This window comes from Oryza sativa, chromosome 2 (assembly GCF_034140825.1).
Source record: "Oryza sativa Japonica Group chromosome 2, ASM3414082v1".
Taxonomy (NCBI): Eukaryota; Viridiplantae; Streptophyta; class Magnoliopsida; order Poales; family Poaceae; genus Oryza; species Oryza sativa.
In genome coordinates this window covers 348909-367681 of record NC_089036.1, presented here as the reverse complement: position 1 = coordinate 367681, position 18773 = coordinate 348909, and the positions used below count along the sequence as shown (strand labels likewise).

The window sequence follows — 18773 nt, the reverse complement described above, 5'->3', positions numbered from 1 at the left end:
TTATAGTATTAAACACAGTGAATCTTCTAAAATTCATAACTAATTCATCCGAGCTCCGTTTAAGCCCATTCAAGTCTCAGTAAATCAAGAAAAATGTGTAGAATCCATTAAAAATGGTTTTGTTCTCTGTTTCAGTAGTCTTATAGCCTGTTTGCAATGATTGCTTTGTATGTCGCTAGATTCCGGTTCCTTCGACGCTCCGGTGTACTTCGAGATAGTCGCCGAGGTTCCCCCAGCAGCAGAGCAAGGCAAGTCATGCTTGTCACTTGAACATGTTGATCCTATATTGCAAATGCTCTATTGTTTTCTTTCAAATATTGCATTGTTTTATAATATCACTATGGGATGGATACCTATTGTTACAGCCATGCTTTTGGATATCATGCTCCTTTGTTAGCTTGGGTTATAACATGATTAGACTTTGGACTAGGAATTGCTTAGCCATGCTTAGTTCAACTAGCACACATTGGGGATCTCATTTAAAACCTAGACTATAGGTTTATATGATAATGTTGCTGGTGTTGGTTAAATAAAGTGAACCACATGGTGGGCTGTGGGTGCATGGTTTTGCTAGTCGCACCCATGGCAGTTAAGGACCGGTTCGCGGGATGCCCTGGAAGAATTTATCGTACTTACCACAAGCCAGCGTGGGCAACGGCTGGGCTTGTAGTGTAGCTTTCCTCTAGCCGACGCATCCAGGCAAGGGTGGGCGTGATGGAGTTTGGATGGGCCCTGCGACGGTCTATGCGGCTTCCGGATTCACCTAGGCACGAGAGGGGACTGCCCGCTGCCTTGCGAGGAGTGGGGGTGAAACCTGAGGTGTGGTGTGCTTGGTTAGAGGGGGTTATGCGAAGGGTCCTGTCACGGCCTCTTTCCGGTATGTCGTGGTGACATGTCGGCGCACGGAAACGTGTCGTGGGGCTGTGTCTTGTGGGTACAGTTGTACACCTCTGATCAGAGTAAAACTATTCGAATAGCCGTGCCCGCGGTTATGGGCGGTCAACCAGATTCACCGTGATTAGTCTCACCCTAGTGTAATCTGTTGAACTTGGATAGTTTAGGTGGATGGTTGGGCCTGTCGCAACGTGGGTTAGCGTTGGACAGCGGATGTTTAATACTGTTTAATTTTTTTTACAACTGTTTTTGCATTAAATTCCTGTTTATAAATGCCAGTATTTATGCAAATGAACCTGCTTAGCTATCCCTTGTTAAATCCATGCATCATACCCCTATTCCGGTATGACTTGCTGAGTACAGTGGGTAGTACTCAGTCTTGCTCTACTTTTCCCCCCAACCTCAGAGCTCGAGTATGTGTCCGATGGCGGGTTCTCCGAGGAGTAGGCTTCGTCCGTGCCGTCGAGGATGCCTGTGGAGTGGTGTTCCCGCTGCCGTTCAAGTCAAGGCTTAGCTCCAGTTTCTTTTGTTTTCCGCTGCATCTCTGTAAGACTTTTATAATGTTTGTAAGACGTGGATCTGTATGTCAACATTGTCGTTTGTGTACCCCGGCTGGTCCTGGACGGGGGTTTTAATACACATTCTGCTTGGAATTCTATTCGGGAATTTCTGGGCGTGACATCAGTCTTCGTGCACGCCTCACAGAGGGCACGGTACGTGGCTGCTAGCACGGCAGAACCCCAGCTCCACTGCGGCACGTCCTGTGGCTGAGCATCCGTGATGGACCGTGCGTAGTGGACCAGCCGGAAGTCCACAGCGTGCCCGTGGGTGTTAGTGAACATCACCCACCCGAACAACCACAACAGGTACGCCTCAAGGGAGCGTCGGACCGAGTAATCATCAGCGTCAGGGTGCAGAAGGTCCGCCTACAATTAAGAATGAAATGTTAGTACAAAACACTCATTCGGTCGCAAATAAGCACGTATGATAATAACAACTTATTTACTTACAGTGAACTGGAGCAACCAAGCCTTGCTAGGCCCGACTGTAGAGTACGGAGGAATGGTGGTGGTCGGTCCTAGGTGTGGAAGGCGCATCACCTGCTCGAAGCGCGCAGTGATATCCTCCTTCCACCCAAAAACACCGTCCACGGGACCAACTGCTGCTCCCGCCAGCGGTAGCCCGAGCAGGTACGACACGTCCTGCAGTGTCGGAGCCATCTCCCCACAGGGAAGGTGGAACGTGTGCGTCTCAGGTCTCCAGCGGTCTACAAGAGCGGCAAGGAGTGACCGGTCTGCATCCCACCGCTTCGCTGGGTCACGGTCGTCCGCCGCCGCCTCAACAAGCCTACAAAGTGGTAGAAGGCCTGCCGCACGCAACCTGTATAGAGCAAACTTCAAACATAAGTACAACACAAAGCAAAGTTGAGTTGAAATGTGAACATACGCGTACCAAGGAACGTGACGGGGGTCGACACGCAACCACTCGCGCGACGTGCGTGGACGGAAGGTGCCGAGCTGTGCACCCTCGACTGCTGACAGGAACGAGCGGTGGTTCCTGTCAATCCCACGGTTCAACAGCGCCGGTGTGTCGTACGCCATACCTGCATCAAATAGGTTGATCAGAAACATATAAATAATTAGTTCAACATAAGTAATAAATGTTCATAAGCGAATTACTAACACATATTAAACAAGAGTACAAACAAACAAAAGTGTTTAGTCCGAACACTCATCACGATAACATTATGATACAACACCGAATAGTTCGCAATACTACTAGTACAACAATAGTCGGAGGTACTCATTACAACAACATTGAATTGAAATTACACGATAGAAGTATTTAGTCTGAACACTCATTACATCACAACAGCATTTTATTTCCTAAATCGAAAGCATTGTTACACCATGGAATCGCCTGCTGCGCGACGACGCCTTGGCCTTGCGCGCCTGCTTGTTGTTCCTTCACCAGGTGGTCGCCTACCATCACTTGCCTGTCCAGATGGACTAGCATCTGCGCCGCTTGGAACTTCTGCATTCTTCGGGCATTTCTTGTAAGTATGGCCGCGCAGATCACACTTGCTGCAGCGTAAAGTCCTCCCACCTGCTTCTGACTCATCCATATCATTTCTGATGCGTCTAGTTTGGCGTCGACCCTTTTTCACCCTTAACTTAGATGGATCTGGAATATAAAAAACTTGGGCACTCAGCGTTGTGTAAGATCCTGAGATCCCGAACCCATATATCTCCTCACTCCATGTATGAAAGATTGCTTCTTTCCTGAAATAATTTGAGACGTACACATTGGGAGATATGCCACAATCACCGGCAGCAGCAAGAACGTGTGAGCAAGGAAGGTGATGAAGCTTCGGCTTCATACAACTGCAGGTACATCCACCATCCGCCTTCAAGACACATTCCTGCACGGCTTGCTTGCGATAGATACCACGCCTGCTCCTATCAACACACATTATTTCATACCGATGCACTTGTGTGCCTTGAGCAACAACTCGATGTCTCCGTGCCTTTTTGATTTTATCTTCCATGTACTTTGTCACTACATTGCCAAACACTATGTTGTTATCGGCCATGGACGGACCAATTTTCTTGTATCGATCCCTAAAGTACGCTTGCGTGCCGTGAAGGATGAATTCAACAATAGCAACCAATGGAAGTACCCGAACTCCTCGCATTACCCAGTTGTACACCTCTGCCAAATTGGTTGTCATTATGCCATACCGAGATCCATCGGTGTCGAACAATAGAGACCACTTCTCCTTAGGCTCATTCTCAATCCACTGAGTGAAATTTCTGATGGACGACCCTGACCTCCTTCTCATTGTTGGTGGGTCATCATGTAATGCACCAAGAGGTATGGGAGGCTCGTCACCTTCAACTAGTGGTCTGCGAGATTGCTCATCTGTTTGCTTCGTTGTCAACTCATCTAACTTGTCCCACAACTCATTAAATTTCTTCTCTTGGTTCTGTGCACAGAGCCTCTTAAAGAGCTCCATAAGATGCTTGTTCTTGAATTGCTTGTAGAAATTTGCACCCATGTGACGCATGCACCACCGACTCCGAACATCAGGCCACTTAGCTGGAAGTCCCTTCTCATCCCAACCGTTCTGCAAGTAGTCAATAGCCCGCAACATACCCGCATGACGATCATGTATAAGGCAAACGTTGAGCCTCATACGCACCACTGCAATGTGCACTCTCTCTAGGAACCAGTACCAGCTTTCAGTGTTCTCACTCTCTACAAATGCAAAAGCCATAGGTAGAACCTGGTTGTTCCCATCACACCCAATTGCTGTCAATATCTGATCTCGGTATTTACCTGTCATAAAAGTTCCATCTATGCATAGAACAGGTCGACAATGCACAAAAGCATTGATGCAAGCACCCAATGAGAAAAAGGCTCTTTGCAGCACACTCTTTGTTCGATCATCAACCGATGTAAATGTATGTAGGTCATAGTACGTATTATTATTCCTCTGGGCAATGGTGGCTAACAAACGAGGCAAATTATCATAAGAAGCTTCAAATGTGCCATACCTCATCTCAATGATCTTTTGTTTGGCTCTCCAGGCCTTTGCATAGCTTATGGTGTACTTGAATTTGTTCTCGATGTGCCTAATAATTGATTTTGGTTCAAAGCCAATGTTACCAACAACACTGCTGTACATCTCACTTGCCACAGAAGCTGAAGTGATGTTTCGGTGATACTTCTCCACCCCTTGTAAGTAGCACTTGTGCTCGGTCACAATGCTAACTTTCCAATAATCATTCCATTTACCCTTATATGCATGGACACGCCACGGACAATCTTCCTTCATGCACCTCACTTCATACACATAATTTGTTGACTTGACCACCCTAAACTCTCTCTGCAAGGAAACTGCCCAATGCTTCACCGCCTCCTTCATCTCATCCTTATGAGCATACCTTGCACCCTCAATTACCTCGTTCTCCTTATACTCCCAGGGTACATGATCACCCTCTGATATAACAAGTCCAGAGAAGTCCTCATTTGCCCAATCAGTGGCCATTACATCACCTTCCTCATCGGATGATGCGTCGTCGTCCGCTTCCTCATTATCCGAATCTTCCCTCTCCATTTCATCAACAATTATACCGACTCTCTCCCCCTCATCCGCCATGCCCATAGCCTGCTCCTCCCTTGGTTGATTTTCCTCATTTTGCATCGATGGTCCAACAACATCCCCTGCATTGATAGGACCCTCTACATCTTCGGTTTGCATTGAAACATTTATATCTTTCTCTTGTACCGACACAAATATAACGAGGGGCCATGACCGTTCAAAAGCCATTTCCACATACCGTCTCCAAGCATCAGTGCTGTCCATCGGCATTAGTTCCCAAAAATAACCTTCTGTTGCACGACTCACTACAACTGACACTGACATTGTGTAGACTTCTTGGTCTATTCTAAATCCTCTCAACAACCAACTATAAATTGACTGAAATGTTCTCTCCGCAGGCCTATCGATGCCCTTAGATGTCATTACAAAATCTGACAGATCAACACCATCTGGACCAAATCTAATATTTCCTTCACCGTGAACTATCTGAAATGTGACCTTACTTGACATTGTGCCTGATGAAAACAATAACTGCGTTAACCTCGCATTTCTGTACTACGCCCTAAGTTACATTCTCTACAATATTGTTCTCTAAATTTCTAAAATTACGATACATTCTCCAGATCAAACTAAACTACATCTTACAATTAACACTACTGTCTATGTCTCAATTCATACTATTATATTCTATGCTCTGGATCTACACATATGTGCTGTGTGCTACAGATGTGCTAAAATATATGGAACTAAAACTAAAACGCAACTTATATACTCAAACATAACATATTAGTACAAATGCAAAAGATGTATGGGAGCATACCTGTGATGAATTGAGCGAACCAGCAGGGCTTCGCCGCTCCCCTTCTGCTGCCCTCCCCTCTCTCTCTTTCGTTTTTTTTGGATTTTTAGTGAATATAATGAAATTTCACAGAGGAGGGACTGGGCTTTATAGGGGGAGAGGCAAAAATCGCCCTCCCCCAGGGCGGCAAGGGGGCCGCCTGCAAAATTCCATGCCCCCTCGCCGCCCATTTGCAGGCGGCCCCCCCCACAGTACAAAATCGCCCTAGCGGAGGGCGGCAAGGGGGCCGCCTGCAAAATTCCATGCCCCCCCTCGCCGCCCATTTGCAGGCGGCCCCCCGCACAGTATAAAATCGCCCTAGCGGAGGGCGGCAAGGGGGCCGCCTGCAAATTTCGTTGACGGCCGTCGCCCGAGAGCGAACGGCCGTCTGCCACGTCATTTTCGCCGCCCTCTGAGAGGGCGATTTTTCCCAGAGGGCGGTAGGCGACTACTTCCGTCAATTTTCAAAATGGAAAATTATTTTTGTAAAACTTTTAATAAAAAAATTATAAATAAAAAAAATTCTCCATAGTACTTGCAGGGGAAGCTCGCGAATCATAAAATTCCCCAAGATCGGTACGGTTCCTTTTTCCCTGTTTTTTTGAAATTTTTCCCTCCTCTTGATTTAGTGTCGTGTCAATTTGCTAGTGGCCAGGTTGTTTATTTTATGTTTGTGTGTCACAAAGATGTTTGCCCAATTTGATGCTTGTTTGCATATGCATTCTTGTGCTTTCCCGAATTGTTAACTACTGTCAAGTACAATCCCAACTTTTATTTATTGATGTGAAGGCCTTTAATAGTACTCCCTCCATCCTAAAACGTTCGATGCTATTGACTTTTTTTTTAAAAAAAATATTTGACCGTTCGTCTTATTAAAATAATTTAAGTAATTATTAATTATTTTCATATCATTTAATTTATTGTTAAATATATTTTTATGTATACATGTAGTTTTACCTATTTTATAAAAGTTTTTAATAAAACGAACGATCGAAAACTTATCTGCTAACCGCGCGGGCACTTCTAGTCTAGTAAGCGAAAGCCCACGCGCGATGACCCACGCCGCCCACGCGCTATGCAACCGCTACGCCGCCATCCTCTCCTCCGCCGCCGGCGACGGCGGCCGGACCGGGGTTCGCGTGGCCGGCGCTGTGCACTGCCTCATTCTCAAGACGTTTCTCCAGGCTCCCCCAACCTTCCTCCTCAACCACCTCCTCACCGCCTACGCCAAGTCCGGCCGCCTCGCCCGAGCCCGCCGCGTGTTCGACGAAATGCCCGACCCCAACCTCTTCACCCGCAACGCCCTCCTCTCGGCGCTCGCCCACTCAAGGCTCGTCCCGGACATGGAGCGCCTCTTCGCCTCGATGCCCGAGCGGGACGCCGTCTCCTACAACGCGCTCATCACCGGCTTCTCCAGCACCGGCTCTCCTGCCCGGTCGGTCCAGCTGTACCGCGCGCTGCTCCGGGAGGAGAGCGTCAGGCCAACCCGGATTACTCTGTCGGCGATGATCATGGTCGCTTCGGCTCTCTCCGACCGCGCGCTTGGCCACTCGGTGCATTGCCAGGTACTGCGGCTTGGGTTCGGGGCATATGCTTTCGTTGGGAGCCCGTTGGTCGATATGTATGCCAAGATGGGCCTCATTAGGGATGCCAGGCGGGTGTTTCAAGAAATGGAGGCCAAGACTGTGGTCATGTACAATACCTTGATCACAGGGCTGCTCCGCTGCAAGATGATCGAGGATGCAAAGGGTTTGTTTCAGCTGATGGTGGACAGGGATTCCATTACTTGGACTACGATGGTTACAGGACTGACTCAGAACGGTTTGCAGTTGGAGGCTCTTGATGTTTTCAGGAGAATGAGGGCAGAGGGTGTTGGCATTGATCAGTACACTTTCGGAAGCATTCTTACAGCCTGCGGTGCCCTTGCTGCCTTGGAAGAAGGGAAGCAGATACATGCCTACATAACTCGGACTTGGTATGAAGATAATGTCTTTGTCGGGAGTGCGCTTGTTGACATGTACTCCAAGTGCAGGAGCATCAGATTGGCAGAGGCTGTTTTCAGGAGGATGACATGCAGAAACATCATATCGTGGACTGCGATGATTGTTGGATATGGACAGAATGCTTGCAGTGAGGAGGCTGTCCGGGCATTCTCAGAGATGCAAATGGATGGCATTAAGCCTGATGATTTCACTCTAGGCAGTGTTATAAGTTCTTGTGCTAATTTAGCAAGTCTGGAAGAGGGTGCACAGTTCCACTGCCTAGCACTTGTCTCAGGGTTGATGCGGTACATTACAGTGTCCAATGCACTAGTTACCTTGTATGGGAAGTGTGGCAGCATTGAGGATGCACACCGCTTATTTGATGAGATGTCCTTCCACGATCAAGTCTCCTGGACTGCTCTTGTGACAGGGTATGCTCAATTTGGGAAGGCAAAAGAAACTATAGATTTGTTTGAGAAGATGTTGGCAAATGGCTTGAAGCCTGATGGGGTAACATTTATCGGTGTCCTTTCTGCTTGTAGCCGTGCAGGACTTGTAGAGAAAGGGTGCGACTACTTTGATTCCATGCAGAAGGACCACGGTATTGTTCCTATAGATGATCACTACACTTGTATGATTGACTTGTACAGTAGATCAGGGAGGTTCAAAGAGGCTGAGGAATTCATAAAGCAGATGCCACACAGTCCTGATGCCTTTGGATGGGCAACATTGCTGAGCTCGTGTAGGCTGCGTGGGAACATGGAGATTGGCAAGTGGGCAGCTGAGAATCTCTTGGAAACTGACCCACAAAACCCTGCCAGCTATGTGTTGTTGTGTAGCATGCATGCTGCTAAAGGTCAATGGACTGAAGTCGCTCATCTTAGACGTGGAATGAGGGACAGGCAGGTGAAGAAGGAACCAGGCTGCAGTTGGATCAAGTACAAGAACAAAGTTCACATATTTTCAGCCGATGACCAATCCCACCCCTTCTCCAGTAGAATATACGAAAAGCTAGAGTGGCTCAACTCAAAGATGGCTGAAGAAGGATACAAGCCTGATGTCAGCTCGGTGCTGCATGATGTGGCAGATGCTGATAAGGTTCACATGATTAGCCATCACAGCGAGAAGCTAGCAATTGCCTTTGGCTTAATCTTTGTTCCACAAGAAATGCCAATTCGGATTGTCAAGAATCTACGGGTATGTGTGGATTGTCACAATGCTACCAAGTTCATTTCTAAGATAACTGGCCGTGATATTCTTGTGAGGGATGCTGTCAGATTTCACAAGTTTAGTGATGGCACGTGCTCGTGCGGAGACTTCTGGTAGTCATCCTGTCAATCCAGCTGACAGCCCACATTCTTCTAGTACGAAATACGAACCAGAGTTTTCAGCCTACTTGAAGAAAGGAAAAGGGTTAATCAAGGTCAAATTTAGATCAAATTCTTTGGCTTTCCTGAAATGGGAGAAGGGATCGCTGCGAGCTCCTCCGGTCAGAGCCATTGGCTTTGAGCCATCCAGGTCCTCTCACTTTGCAAGCTCAATAGCTGATATCCATTCTCTAATTGAGTTTTTCTGTGTGTTGTTTTTTTGCACTGACATTTTTCTGTAAATTTCTTCAGTTCAATCCAAGTATATAGATCATAATATCTCCAAGGAAGAATTTTTTTCTTGCTTGGATCCGTTAGTGCAGTCAGTAGATGAAGTAGGGAGGGAAGCTACTGCTGCATTTCCTAGCTCACTCTGTAGTTCATAAAGCAGAAAATGTCACTGGTAAAAGGGAAGTATCACCTCCTGAGAAGAAAGGTCAGCATCTCGTTGATTCCTTCTATGATCCAATGTAATGCCTGTCATAGAAATATCCTCTTAAAAATGTAAATAAGATGAGAGCTTTTTACTAAATTGGCTATAAAATTGCTCAAAGAGGACATGTTCCTTGAAATCCTACTCAACTCAGATTTGCCTAGCAAAACCGGTTGATATCATTTTGAATTATTTTGCAAAAAAAAAGAGGCTTTGAATCCATATGCTTCTTTGCTTGACAGTGTTTATGTCAGAATCAGTCAGATATTTACGACAAATATTAAGGACTGCATTATGACTGGTTCCATGTATCTGAATAGTACTAAATATACTGTACCTTTATTGTCTATCCACACACACCTGCCTCATGATATATTTGCTAATTTACTGAACAAGTTTTTTATCTCAGGGTAATCTTGTGTATCTCACCCTTCAAAGAAGGCTTTCGAGGGAGGAGTTCAAGGAGGTCGCTATCCATACTCAAAGACATTGGCTAGGCTGCAAGGACTAAAACCTGCAAATTATGATCGATACACCACACTCGCAGCAGCAGCCTAGGTAGTCGAATTCTAGAAAAACTCAACCGCATATGTACATGGATGCAAAATAGTTGGTACACACAATTGCGGTTAGTGCATATATTTCTTCTTTTTTAGTTTTAAATTATTGTTAGGTACTCAGGTGCTACATTTATGTCAATGTCTTATTAATTTCTTATCCATAAGCTTAATCACACCACCCATGAGATAAAAAAATAGTGTTACTACTCAATGAAAAGAGTAGGTCTCAAGCTGTTATTTTTTATTTTATTTTTTTGCTTTTATGGTAGGATCATATTGTATAGAAGCACCAACGGGATAAAGTAATTTGAGGCTTCCAGCACCTATCAATATCAATTTTGTCATTTATATGCTGATTTCTTTCATATGACCTTGGGCATTGATTTCTGCAGAAATACATAAAGATATAGCTATTTACTGCTGTCACTAATATGCTTTCCTTTGCAATAAACTAATATGCTTTCTTGGATGATTTCCCTAAAAAACGAATCTTAGAAACTTTAGTTTCCAAGTAAATTGGCTGCTTTTTAAGCATAAGCCCTTTTTTGTTATTTATTATCTTCTGAAAAACCACAGGACACTAGAACCGTCATTAAATTTTATTGCTACGCCGTTTTGATGAACTTATGCAACTTGCGCACTACATGTGGCCATGAGTATGGTCTCAAATAGACATCTTGGCAATTGGTCTTTTAACATCTTGGCAATTCTTATTTGAGCCAACAACCTTAAGTCTTCTCTTTCTTTAGAATTCATGACTTCTATTATAATACATGCATTATGTTTTGCTCTTCAAGACAGAGGTTTACAAGGGCACTTGTATTTGGGCATCTAGATTGATAGCAAACATGAGAACTATTGTGACAAAAACTGAAAGTTCTAGCCCTATAACAACTTATCCTTCTTGCCTCATTTGCAAGTTTATCAGCAACTTCATTTGCCCTTGTAGGAATCCATTTGACCTGCAATTGCTGATCCTGCAAATTTTGTTGAAATTTTGATAGGAGCGGCCTCAAGCTCCAATATCATAGATTCTCCTGAAAATTATTTTGCTTGAAGATAGTAGCAATTGTTGTGTTATCAGTGAGAAGATCACATTCACCAAGCTGAGAAGACTGCAGATTTTTAAGGCTACCCAGAGATCTGTAAGCTCAGCCTGCAAGGGGAAGTAGAATTCACACTAATAGCTTTTAGCCAGATGGCAGCCTGGGATAACTGGATCATGTACAAAAAGATCAATTCCTGTTTTGTTATCCACACACAAATCAATCAACGTAGCACCAAATATACCTGCAGGGATGGGAGATAAGTTTGTGACTTCTACTTGCTGTTGTTCCTTGTTGGCAGTATTACCTGTTTCTTCCAAAGTTGCTTCTTTCTCATATGCATAAATCATTGCCTGAGCTGCATGGCATACCTGCAGAGGTTCCCAATTTTTTGGATTTGAAATTCAAATCGTTCCTAGCGTTCCAGATTTGCCGTGATATTCTTGTGAGGGATGCTGTCAGATTTCACAAGTTTAACAATGGCACGTGCTCTTGCGGAGACTTCTGGTAATCATCCTGTCAATCCAGCTTACACCCCCACATTCTTCTAGTATGAAATATGAACCAGAGTTTTCAGCCTACTTGAAGAAAGGAAAAGGGTTAATCAAGGTCAAATTTAGATCAGATTCTTTGGCTTTCCTGAAAGTCTGCACCTGAAAGTAAGAATTCTCATGTTCCCTGCAGGTGCAGGGTTGAAAAGAGGTGTGTTTATGAAATCATAATTCTGTGTTTCAGGAAGGTAGTTCTGATTAGCCTTTGTTAAATTAGTTACATGGTGGTTGCCTGGTTGGGAGGCAAGTTTTGACAGCACAGCAGAAGTGCCAATCCACATTTTCTAGCATTAATTTGACATGAAGAAAAGTATGGTGGTCGCTGCCTCATGTTCAAATCCCTGCTGAGAGAGAGACGAAGGAGAATGGCAAACCAAATAATTGAAAAATTCGTGTACTGCCTAGAAAACTGGACACATTGACATGCAGATGCAGCACTACCCTTTTGCTTTATAGCAGTTTGTGTTGGCGGTCATGTCTTCTTGATATAAAGATGGAAATTTGTGCTGAACCACCTCACAAAGTCACAATGCAGTTATATGACAGTAAGATCACGCAATTGAAAATAAGTACAATATCTCATAAAATGCCAGAGAGGACAAGAACATACACCATTGAGATGAAGATATCTTGTGACTTGTGAAGTGACCTTGTCAGAAATAGCCTCTCTCTCTTTTTTTTGAGACCATGGTGCTAGTCCCAAATCCTTCATTTTTATGGTGAAGTGGTGATAACCCAGGATATGTGTTATCTTTTCTTTGGATCACCGGTGGATGGTAAAGAGCATTTCTCTGGTTGAAAGCTGCGACTCTCCAGAGGGCTTGGTACATCTCTGTCTCTGGCCTTGTTCCGCTAAACGGCTGCTCCATGATAGAAGTAAAAGAATCGTTGGCTACTTAAATTCAATGAATTGTTTTCGTTTCATCATTATTTTTGTGAGCAACATGCTGCCTACCTTTTTGCTGCCTATGCCTCTTTAGAATATTCCAGTTCAGGCAATCTTGATTGAAATTGGAACTGCAAAAACTCATTTAGAATGTATATTATGTGCGTGCATTTTTTTAAAAAAGGCAAATGGGCCATGTGTAGTTATGAACACACCACACTCTGATATGGTCAGATAAGTGATTGCGATTCAAGTGGACCAGTTTCAAATTTCATTTATTCCCAGTGGTTGCAGTAGTTCCTGTGGGGCTTGCATATTGATCTTGACAGCAGATGCAAAGTACTGATAAGCTGATCATTTTTCGTTTCTTAGTGCAAATCATTGATATATCTATATGAACATTTGAGGTTGGTTACGAATTGTAAAAATGCGCAGGATATATGTGGTTATCCGATTGAACAGGCTCTCCACTTATGAATTTGAGATCTTCCTTGAGTTTGTTGAACGAAGATGCCAATGAGAACAGTGTGCTTCAGCTAACAAAGTGATTCAAATCATTGATCTAACATCTGCAGTGTTACTATTGGTTTGACTCCTTCCAATGGCTCGATGATATCTGGAAATTACTCGGCACCAGTCTTGGCAGGGAATTAATCCATGCTTTGTTCTGTTGTCAGAAAGTGCTACCTGATAATGTTTGTACGTCTCTGATGAGGTGCTTTCATCTGATTTCTTTGTCATCTGATTCTTTAAGAAAAACTAATTGCAGCTGGAAATTCTTACAGTTACAGTTGTATCCAAGGGATCCCCAAACCCTGGACTTTGCATGTTGTAAAACTTTGTTTTCCCCCTACTTAATTGAAATCGGCAGAACTCCTGACCTTCCCCTCGAAAAAAAAAATCTTACAGTTGGTTCTCATCTAATTTGGTCATCATCTGATCCTTACAGAAAATGAAAGAAAGGATGCACGAATGATGAGCGTGTTCAATGGGTTTAATTCAAAATCGGTTATGAAGTTGCAATTTGACTTTCCCTTATTCCCTTTGTGAGCATGCGCAGTGTCAGGCTGAGCTGTTGTTCAATGAAGGTATGTGTCCACAGTGCATTGAAATGTATTTCTCTGAGATACTACTGATGATACTCATGCTGAGCTGCTAACCAATCTAGCTAGCTGCCTCCCCAGTTCCCTTAATATGCTGCAAATAGCAGCTTTTGGCATTTAACAGTTCCAGCGGCAGTTTGTTTGTATTTTGGCTCGTCAAGAACATGATATATTAAACTCAACACGGTGTAGAAAAAACATAAAGCAGAAGACAAAAATCTGATCTATGCATGTATTGTTTGTAGCTGTATAAGCATGTACTGTGCTACATTTGCCACGTCCCAGGCTTTGCATCCATGTGAGAATAATAAGCATGTGCATTTCTGTATTTCTTTTTGCGGGCTGAAAACAAATATAAAGAAATCAGGGAAAAAGAAAAAGGCAAACAACCCAGGCCAGCAAGATGTAAGAAGCATCAGTCTATCACGGGCCGCGAAACTCTTTTTGTGCGTGTCTCTATCTTGGTGCAAATTAAGAGAGGATTCTTCATTTGGATACTTTTTGTTTGCAAAGAGGGAGGGAGAGAGAAACATATATATTATAACTCTGCATAAATCTTGACTCATGTGAAACATTTACAGAAGTATTGCTTGACCATGGCATCTTCTTCCCCTAGGTACAGTTGGATCGAAGGGAGCGATCCATCCATGATCCATCATCCATGCATTTCTTCATGGAGATATAGTAATTAATCGATCGGTCGAGATCGATCGAGATACAAAATTAAAGCAGAGACAAAAAAAAAAAGAAGCAAAGAGATAAAATTCTGAAGGCCAGGCCAGCAGCTAGCAGCAGGCGGCGGCGTCAAAAATGATTTACAAGTAAGCAGCAATAATGTAATAATGGAGAAGAAGAAGAAGAAGAAGAAGAGAGGAGTCTAGGCCATGTAGGCTTGGTTGTAGGAGGAGTCCATCTCGTGGACGACGAGCTTCTTGGCCGTGACGCGCGCGCTGGTGGCGTTGTTGAAGAGGAAGACGCCGGCGTTGGCGTAGATGGCCTCCGTGGGGTACACCCGCGACGTCGCCGTGGACCTCCCCCCCTGCGCGAAGCTCTCGACGATGGAGTGGTCGACGAGCACCCGGAGGGAGAAGGTCTCGCCGTCGAGCACCGGGACGACGTTGCCGACGACCCTCTTGACGATGTCGTCGGCGTGCGACGACCTCGACTCGTCCTGGCAGAAGTGCGTCGTGACGCCGCCGTCGCTCCCCTTGGCCACGTAGAAGTACACGGCGGTCTGCTCCCCATCCCCGCGGTGGCGCTTGTCGGCGAGCACCAGCAGCCCGAAGGGGCCCAGGGCGCCCCGGCCGGCCGCGCCGCCGCTGGTGCTGCAGTTGTAGCCGACGTCGGCCTCGAGGACGGCGTCGACGGCGAGCGGGTCGAGCTGGAACTCGGCGAGGATGTCGAGCTGCGTGGCGCGGTGGAGGTTGAGCGGGAAGACGGAGGCGTAGTCGACGGTGATGCCGCCGAAGTCGGTGGAGTTGGTGCGCAGCGTCTCCACCTCCTCCACCGGCCATTGCAGCAGGTTGCTCCCCGTCTTGGTGTCCAGCTCCACCGTCCGAGGAATCGACTGCATGCCAATTTTTTTATTTTTACTAATTAGCTACTACTCCAGTAATTTAATTACACATGTTAATCATAATTATTATTACTATAGCTTGCTTCACATGAACCAAGCGATTTTGCATTATCTATCAGTACTGTGACAGCAAAGAAAATGAGAGCGGTGGAATTATATTGAAAAGCAAGCAAAAAAGACAGCCCTTTTTCTGGTGAAAAGAAAAGGTTGCAATCTATGAATCCCAGTTAAGTTGTGTGTGCAAATGATTTCAGTTAGGCAAAGCATCAGCAAAGACAAGCAGAATGCAGCTACAGCACATGGTTGCACATGAGTTATGGGCAAGGACAGCTATTCCTACTAGTAGTAACAGTTGCTAGGAGGACTATAGCTTGGACACAAGCAATTCCATCCATCAACCAATAATAATACGATCTGTTTATTATGTCAATTATTGCAAAAAAGGGTATCTCAACAGTTGCTCCGGTCGGTAGCTGAGCAGTGGGGCCCCAACAGGATATCCGCATTCATTCCTGGATGAAGCTAAGCGACATTTTGACAACCAACATGACAAGCTTTTTGTTTGTTCGCGTCATCTCTCTCGCTCTTCACAAGTGGCTGCCATTATTTGATTGCTACGCTACACTCCGGCAGGCATATGCATATGTACGTGTTGTTCGTCGATCCAACGTGTCAATGGAGCCCAGTAAAAGTGCACATATGCATGCCAATGATGCCTAGCTAATCATGCATGCTAGCTAATTACTAGTAGTAGCTGGATTAATTAATATATACTCCCTCCCTCCGTTTCGAGTTATAAGTTGTTTTTAATTTTAGTCAAATTCCTGCTTTAAATTTAACTAAGTTTATAGAAAAAAGTAGTAAAATTTTCACCCAAAACAAATATATTATAAAAATATATTTAATTATTGATTTGATGAAACTAATTTAATATATGTTTGTCCATGAACTTAGTTAAACTTAAAATAGTTTAGAGAGGTAATGAAGGTGTACCTGGAGGGAAGCCCAACCCTTGGCGACGTCGGCGCGCTCGGAGTCGGTCTCGCCGACCCAACCCCAGAGGACGCGGCGGCGCTTGGCCGGATCGTAGAAGGTCTTGGAGGCATAGAACTTGCCCCAGTCGTAGCGGAGGCCGATGCCGACGTCGGCGGCGGCGTCCAGCGGCGTCCACGCGTTCCTCGCCGGGTCGTACCTCCCCAGCGCGTAGTAGTCATGGCGATCGTCGTCCATGCTCGCCTTCATCACGTGCACCACCCCCTTGTTCCTCGCGTACATCGCCTCCGTCATGTCCACCCCCTCGCCGCCGGCCACCGGGTAGAAGTCGATGCACTCCCACATCCCCGTGGCCTCGACGCGGTGGAGGAGGCCCGGGAGGAGGTCGTAGGTGACGAAGTCGGCGGTGCGGTAGACGACGGCGATGCCGGCGTGGTGCTCGTCCTTGGAGCCGATGACGATCCGCCAGTCGCCGTCGGAGGGGTCGCGCCAGGCGGTGGTGGGGTCGCGGAAGTCGCGGTCGCCGATGGTGCGGGGAGGGTAGAGGACGGGGTTGGCGTGGTACTTGGTCCAGTTGGTGAGGAGGGGGTCGTCGGGGTCGGAGGGGACGGCGAGGCACTGGACCTGGACGGAGGCGTTGGTGGAGCCGGTGTAGAGCATGGCGAGGCGGCCGTCGGGGAGGGTGGTGGCGGAGCCGGTCCAGACGCCGTTGACGTCGTACCACTGGTCGGGAACCATGGCGAGGGGGAGGTGGCGCCAGTGGACGAGGTCGCGGGACACCGCGTGCCCCCACGCGATCTTGTTGCCCCACACCGCCCCATCCGGGTTGTACTGGTAGAACAGGTGGTACCAACCCTTGTAGTACACCGGACCTGCATTGCATTTCCAATGTTAATTTGATTATATAATGTAATTTGAATTTTATCTATCTAAAAATTATTGTAATTCGAATTCTACAATGCCTGGTCGGTTGGTGCGGTTGGAATCTTAAGGGTATCTCGGTTTTCCTTTTTTATTTTTAAATCTTTTCTCAAAAATAAATAAAAAAAAAGGAAAATGGGGCTGGAAGAATCTTAACCATAAAACGTTCCTCCAAAATGGGAATTTATTTAATAGCATTTGAATGTTGTCAGATCTAGAAGAACGAACGAACAGAGCGGAAGGAATGAACGAATTGAGATGAGAACAATCAATCGATCGATCGAAGAAGGAAAATAAAAGAAAAAAAATGCAAAGAAATTAAGTACCGTTGGGATCGTTCATCCAGTTCCTCTCGGGCTGGAAATGGAATCCGGTGCGCTGCCATTGCAGCATCGCGTTGCTCCACGGGAACGCCTCCCCACCCGCCGCGCCGCCCATCAGCCTCACCATCTCCTCCGCCCCCGACGTCTTCTCCGACACGCCGGACTCCGGCCCCCTGCTCGCCATCTCCATCTCCACCACCCCCGGGACGACCATCGTCGTCGTCGCGGGGCGCCCGGCGAGCCTGACGCCGGAGAGGACCGCCACGGCGAGGATCACCGCGGCGGAGGCGAGGAACAGGGCGACGCAGAGCGGGCGCCTCCGGGAACGGCGGGCGGCGGCGAGGTCGGCGGAGGCGGCGTCCCCGGCGGGGAGCGGCGAGTAGGAGTAGGGAAGCGCCGAGGCGTCGGCGACGTCGTCCCGGGTCTCCATGATCGTCGCGTCGCCGCGAGATGGATATAATATTAGCACAAGAAAGAAAAAGGGAGGAGAGGAGAAGAGGAGATTAGTTTGCGTTTGCGTTGTGTGCGGGATTGGCGAGGGGTCGGAGGATGTATTTATAGTGCCTCCGATCCAATTGCTATTTCTATTTCTTGTATTGCTAATACTAGTATTAGAGTTCGGATCCATCACTAATTTATTTGTTTATTTTATTTAGTTATTATTATTATGTGGTGGATTGATGCTGGATGCACGTGGCGCGGGCCCATTGGTTGTTTCGCCTATTTGGCCCAGTTGCCAGCCTCCGTTAATCGATCATCGATAGGCTGTTAATTTGACGAGAGAAGAGTAGGTGAATCTTACGAGAGGAGATTCCTCGCCTATCTCACCGGAGTCCCGCGTCACACACTGCATGCTTCACTGCCCGGGCCACATAGAAATTTCATGGTGTTTTTTCTTGTTTTGTTAGAAATACAAGTTAATGTTAGATGTTTTGTCGGTATAGTTGTATATAAACGCTAGCTAGTCATATTTGTAGAAATAGAAATCATTGTTATATGTCAAATATCGTTTTTAATTTTAGAATTTAGCGCGTAATTTTAAATTACGCGGGAAAACCCGCTACTTCATTATTATAAATAAAAATAAGTACGTGCTCTAACTTATTGTGATTCATAGTTGCTAACCTAATTCATTCCGTAAGTATTGGAAGGCGGAGGGGGGATTTCTAGCGGTGGCTCCTCGATTCTCCCACTA

The 18773-nt window shown here is 46.0% G+C and overlaps 2 protein-coding genes and 1 long non-coding RNA gene across 7 annotated transcripts; 1 reads left to right on the top strand and 2 right to left on the bottom strand.

The window, feature by feature from the left end:
* Window positions 1-1827: 1827 nt before the first annotated feature.
* Window positions 1828-6008, bottom strand: LOC136355109 (uncharacterized). Its single transcript, XR_010739184.1, has 3 exons — window positions 5820-6008; window positions 2347-2497; window positions 1828-2274 (listed from the first exon to the last, which is right to left on the bottom strand). It is a non-coding gene; the product is annotated as an uncharacterized lncRNA (long non-coding RNA).
* An 836-nt stretch (window positions 6009-6844) lies between these two features.
* Window positions 6845-14546, top strand: LOC4328019 (putative pentatricopeptide repeat-containing protein At1g68930). 5 transcript variants are annotated; one of them, XM_015770301.3, is made up of 4 exons: window positions 6845-9337; window positions 9439-9622; window positions 10029-10177; window positions 11184-14546. In XM_015770301.3, exon 1 carries the CDS (start codon window positions 6890-6892, stop codon window positions 9143-9145), a length of 2256 nt encoding a protein of 751 aa, XP_015625787.1. In that variant the 5' UTR covers window positions 6845-6889; the 3' UTR covers window positions 9146-9337; window positions 9439-9622; window positions 10029-10177; window positions 11184-14546. The 5 variants fall into 5 exon arrangements, with proteins under 5 accessions (XP_015625787.1, XP_015625786.1, XP_015625785.1 ...); XM_015770300.3 differs by having other exon boundaries at window positions 11129-14546; XM_015770299.3 differs by having other exon boundaries at window positions 10029-10247.
* Window positions 14290-18133, bottom strand: LOC4328018 (sucrose:sucrose 1-fructosyltransferase). The gene is made up of 3 exons (XM_015770302.3): window positions 17582-18133; window positions 16335-17206; window positions 14290-15332 (listed from the first exon to the last, which is right to left on the bottom strand). Exons 1-3 carry the CDS (start codon window positions 18006-18008, stop codon window positions 14643-14645), a joined length of 1989 nt encoding a protein of 662 aa, XP_015625788.1. The 5' UTR covers window positions 18009-18133; the 3' UTR covers window positions 14290-14642.
* Window positions 18134-18773: the final 640 nt, after the last annotated feature.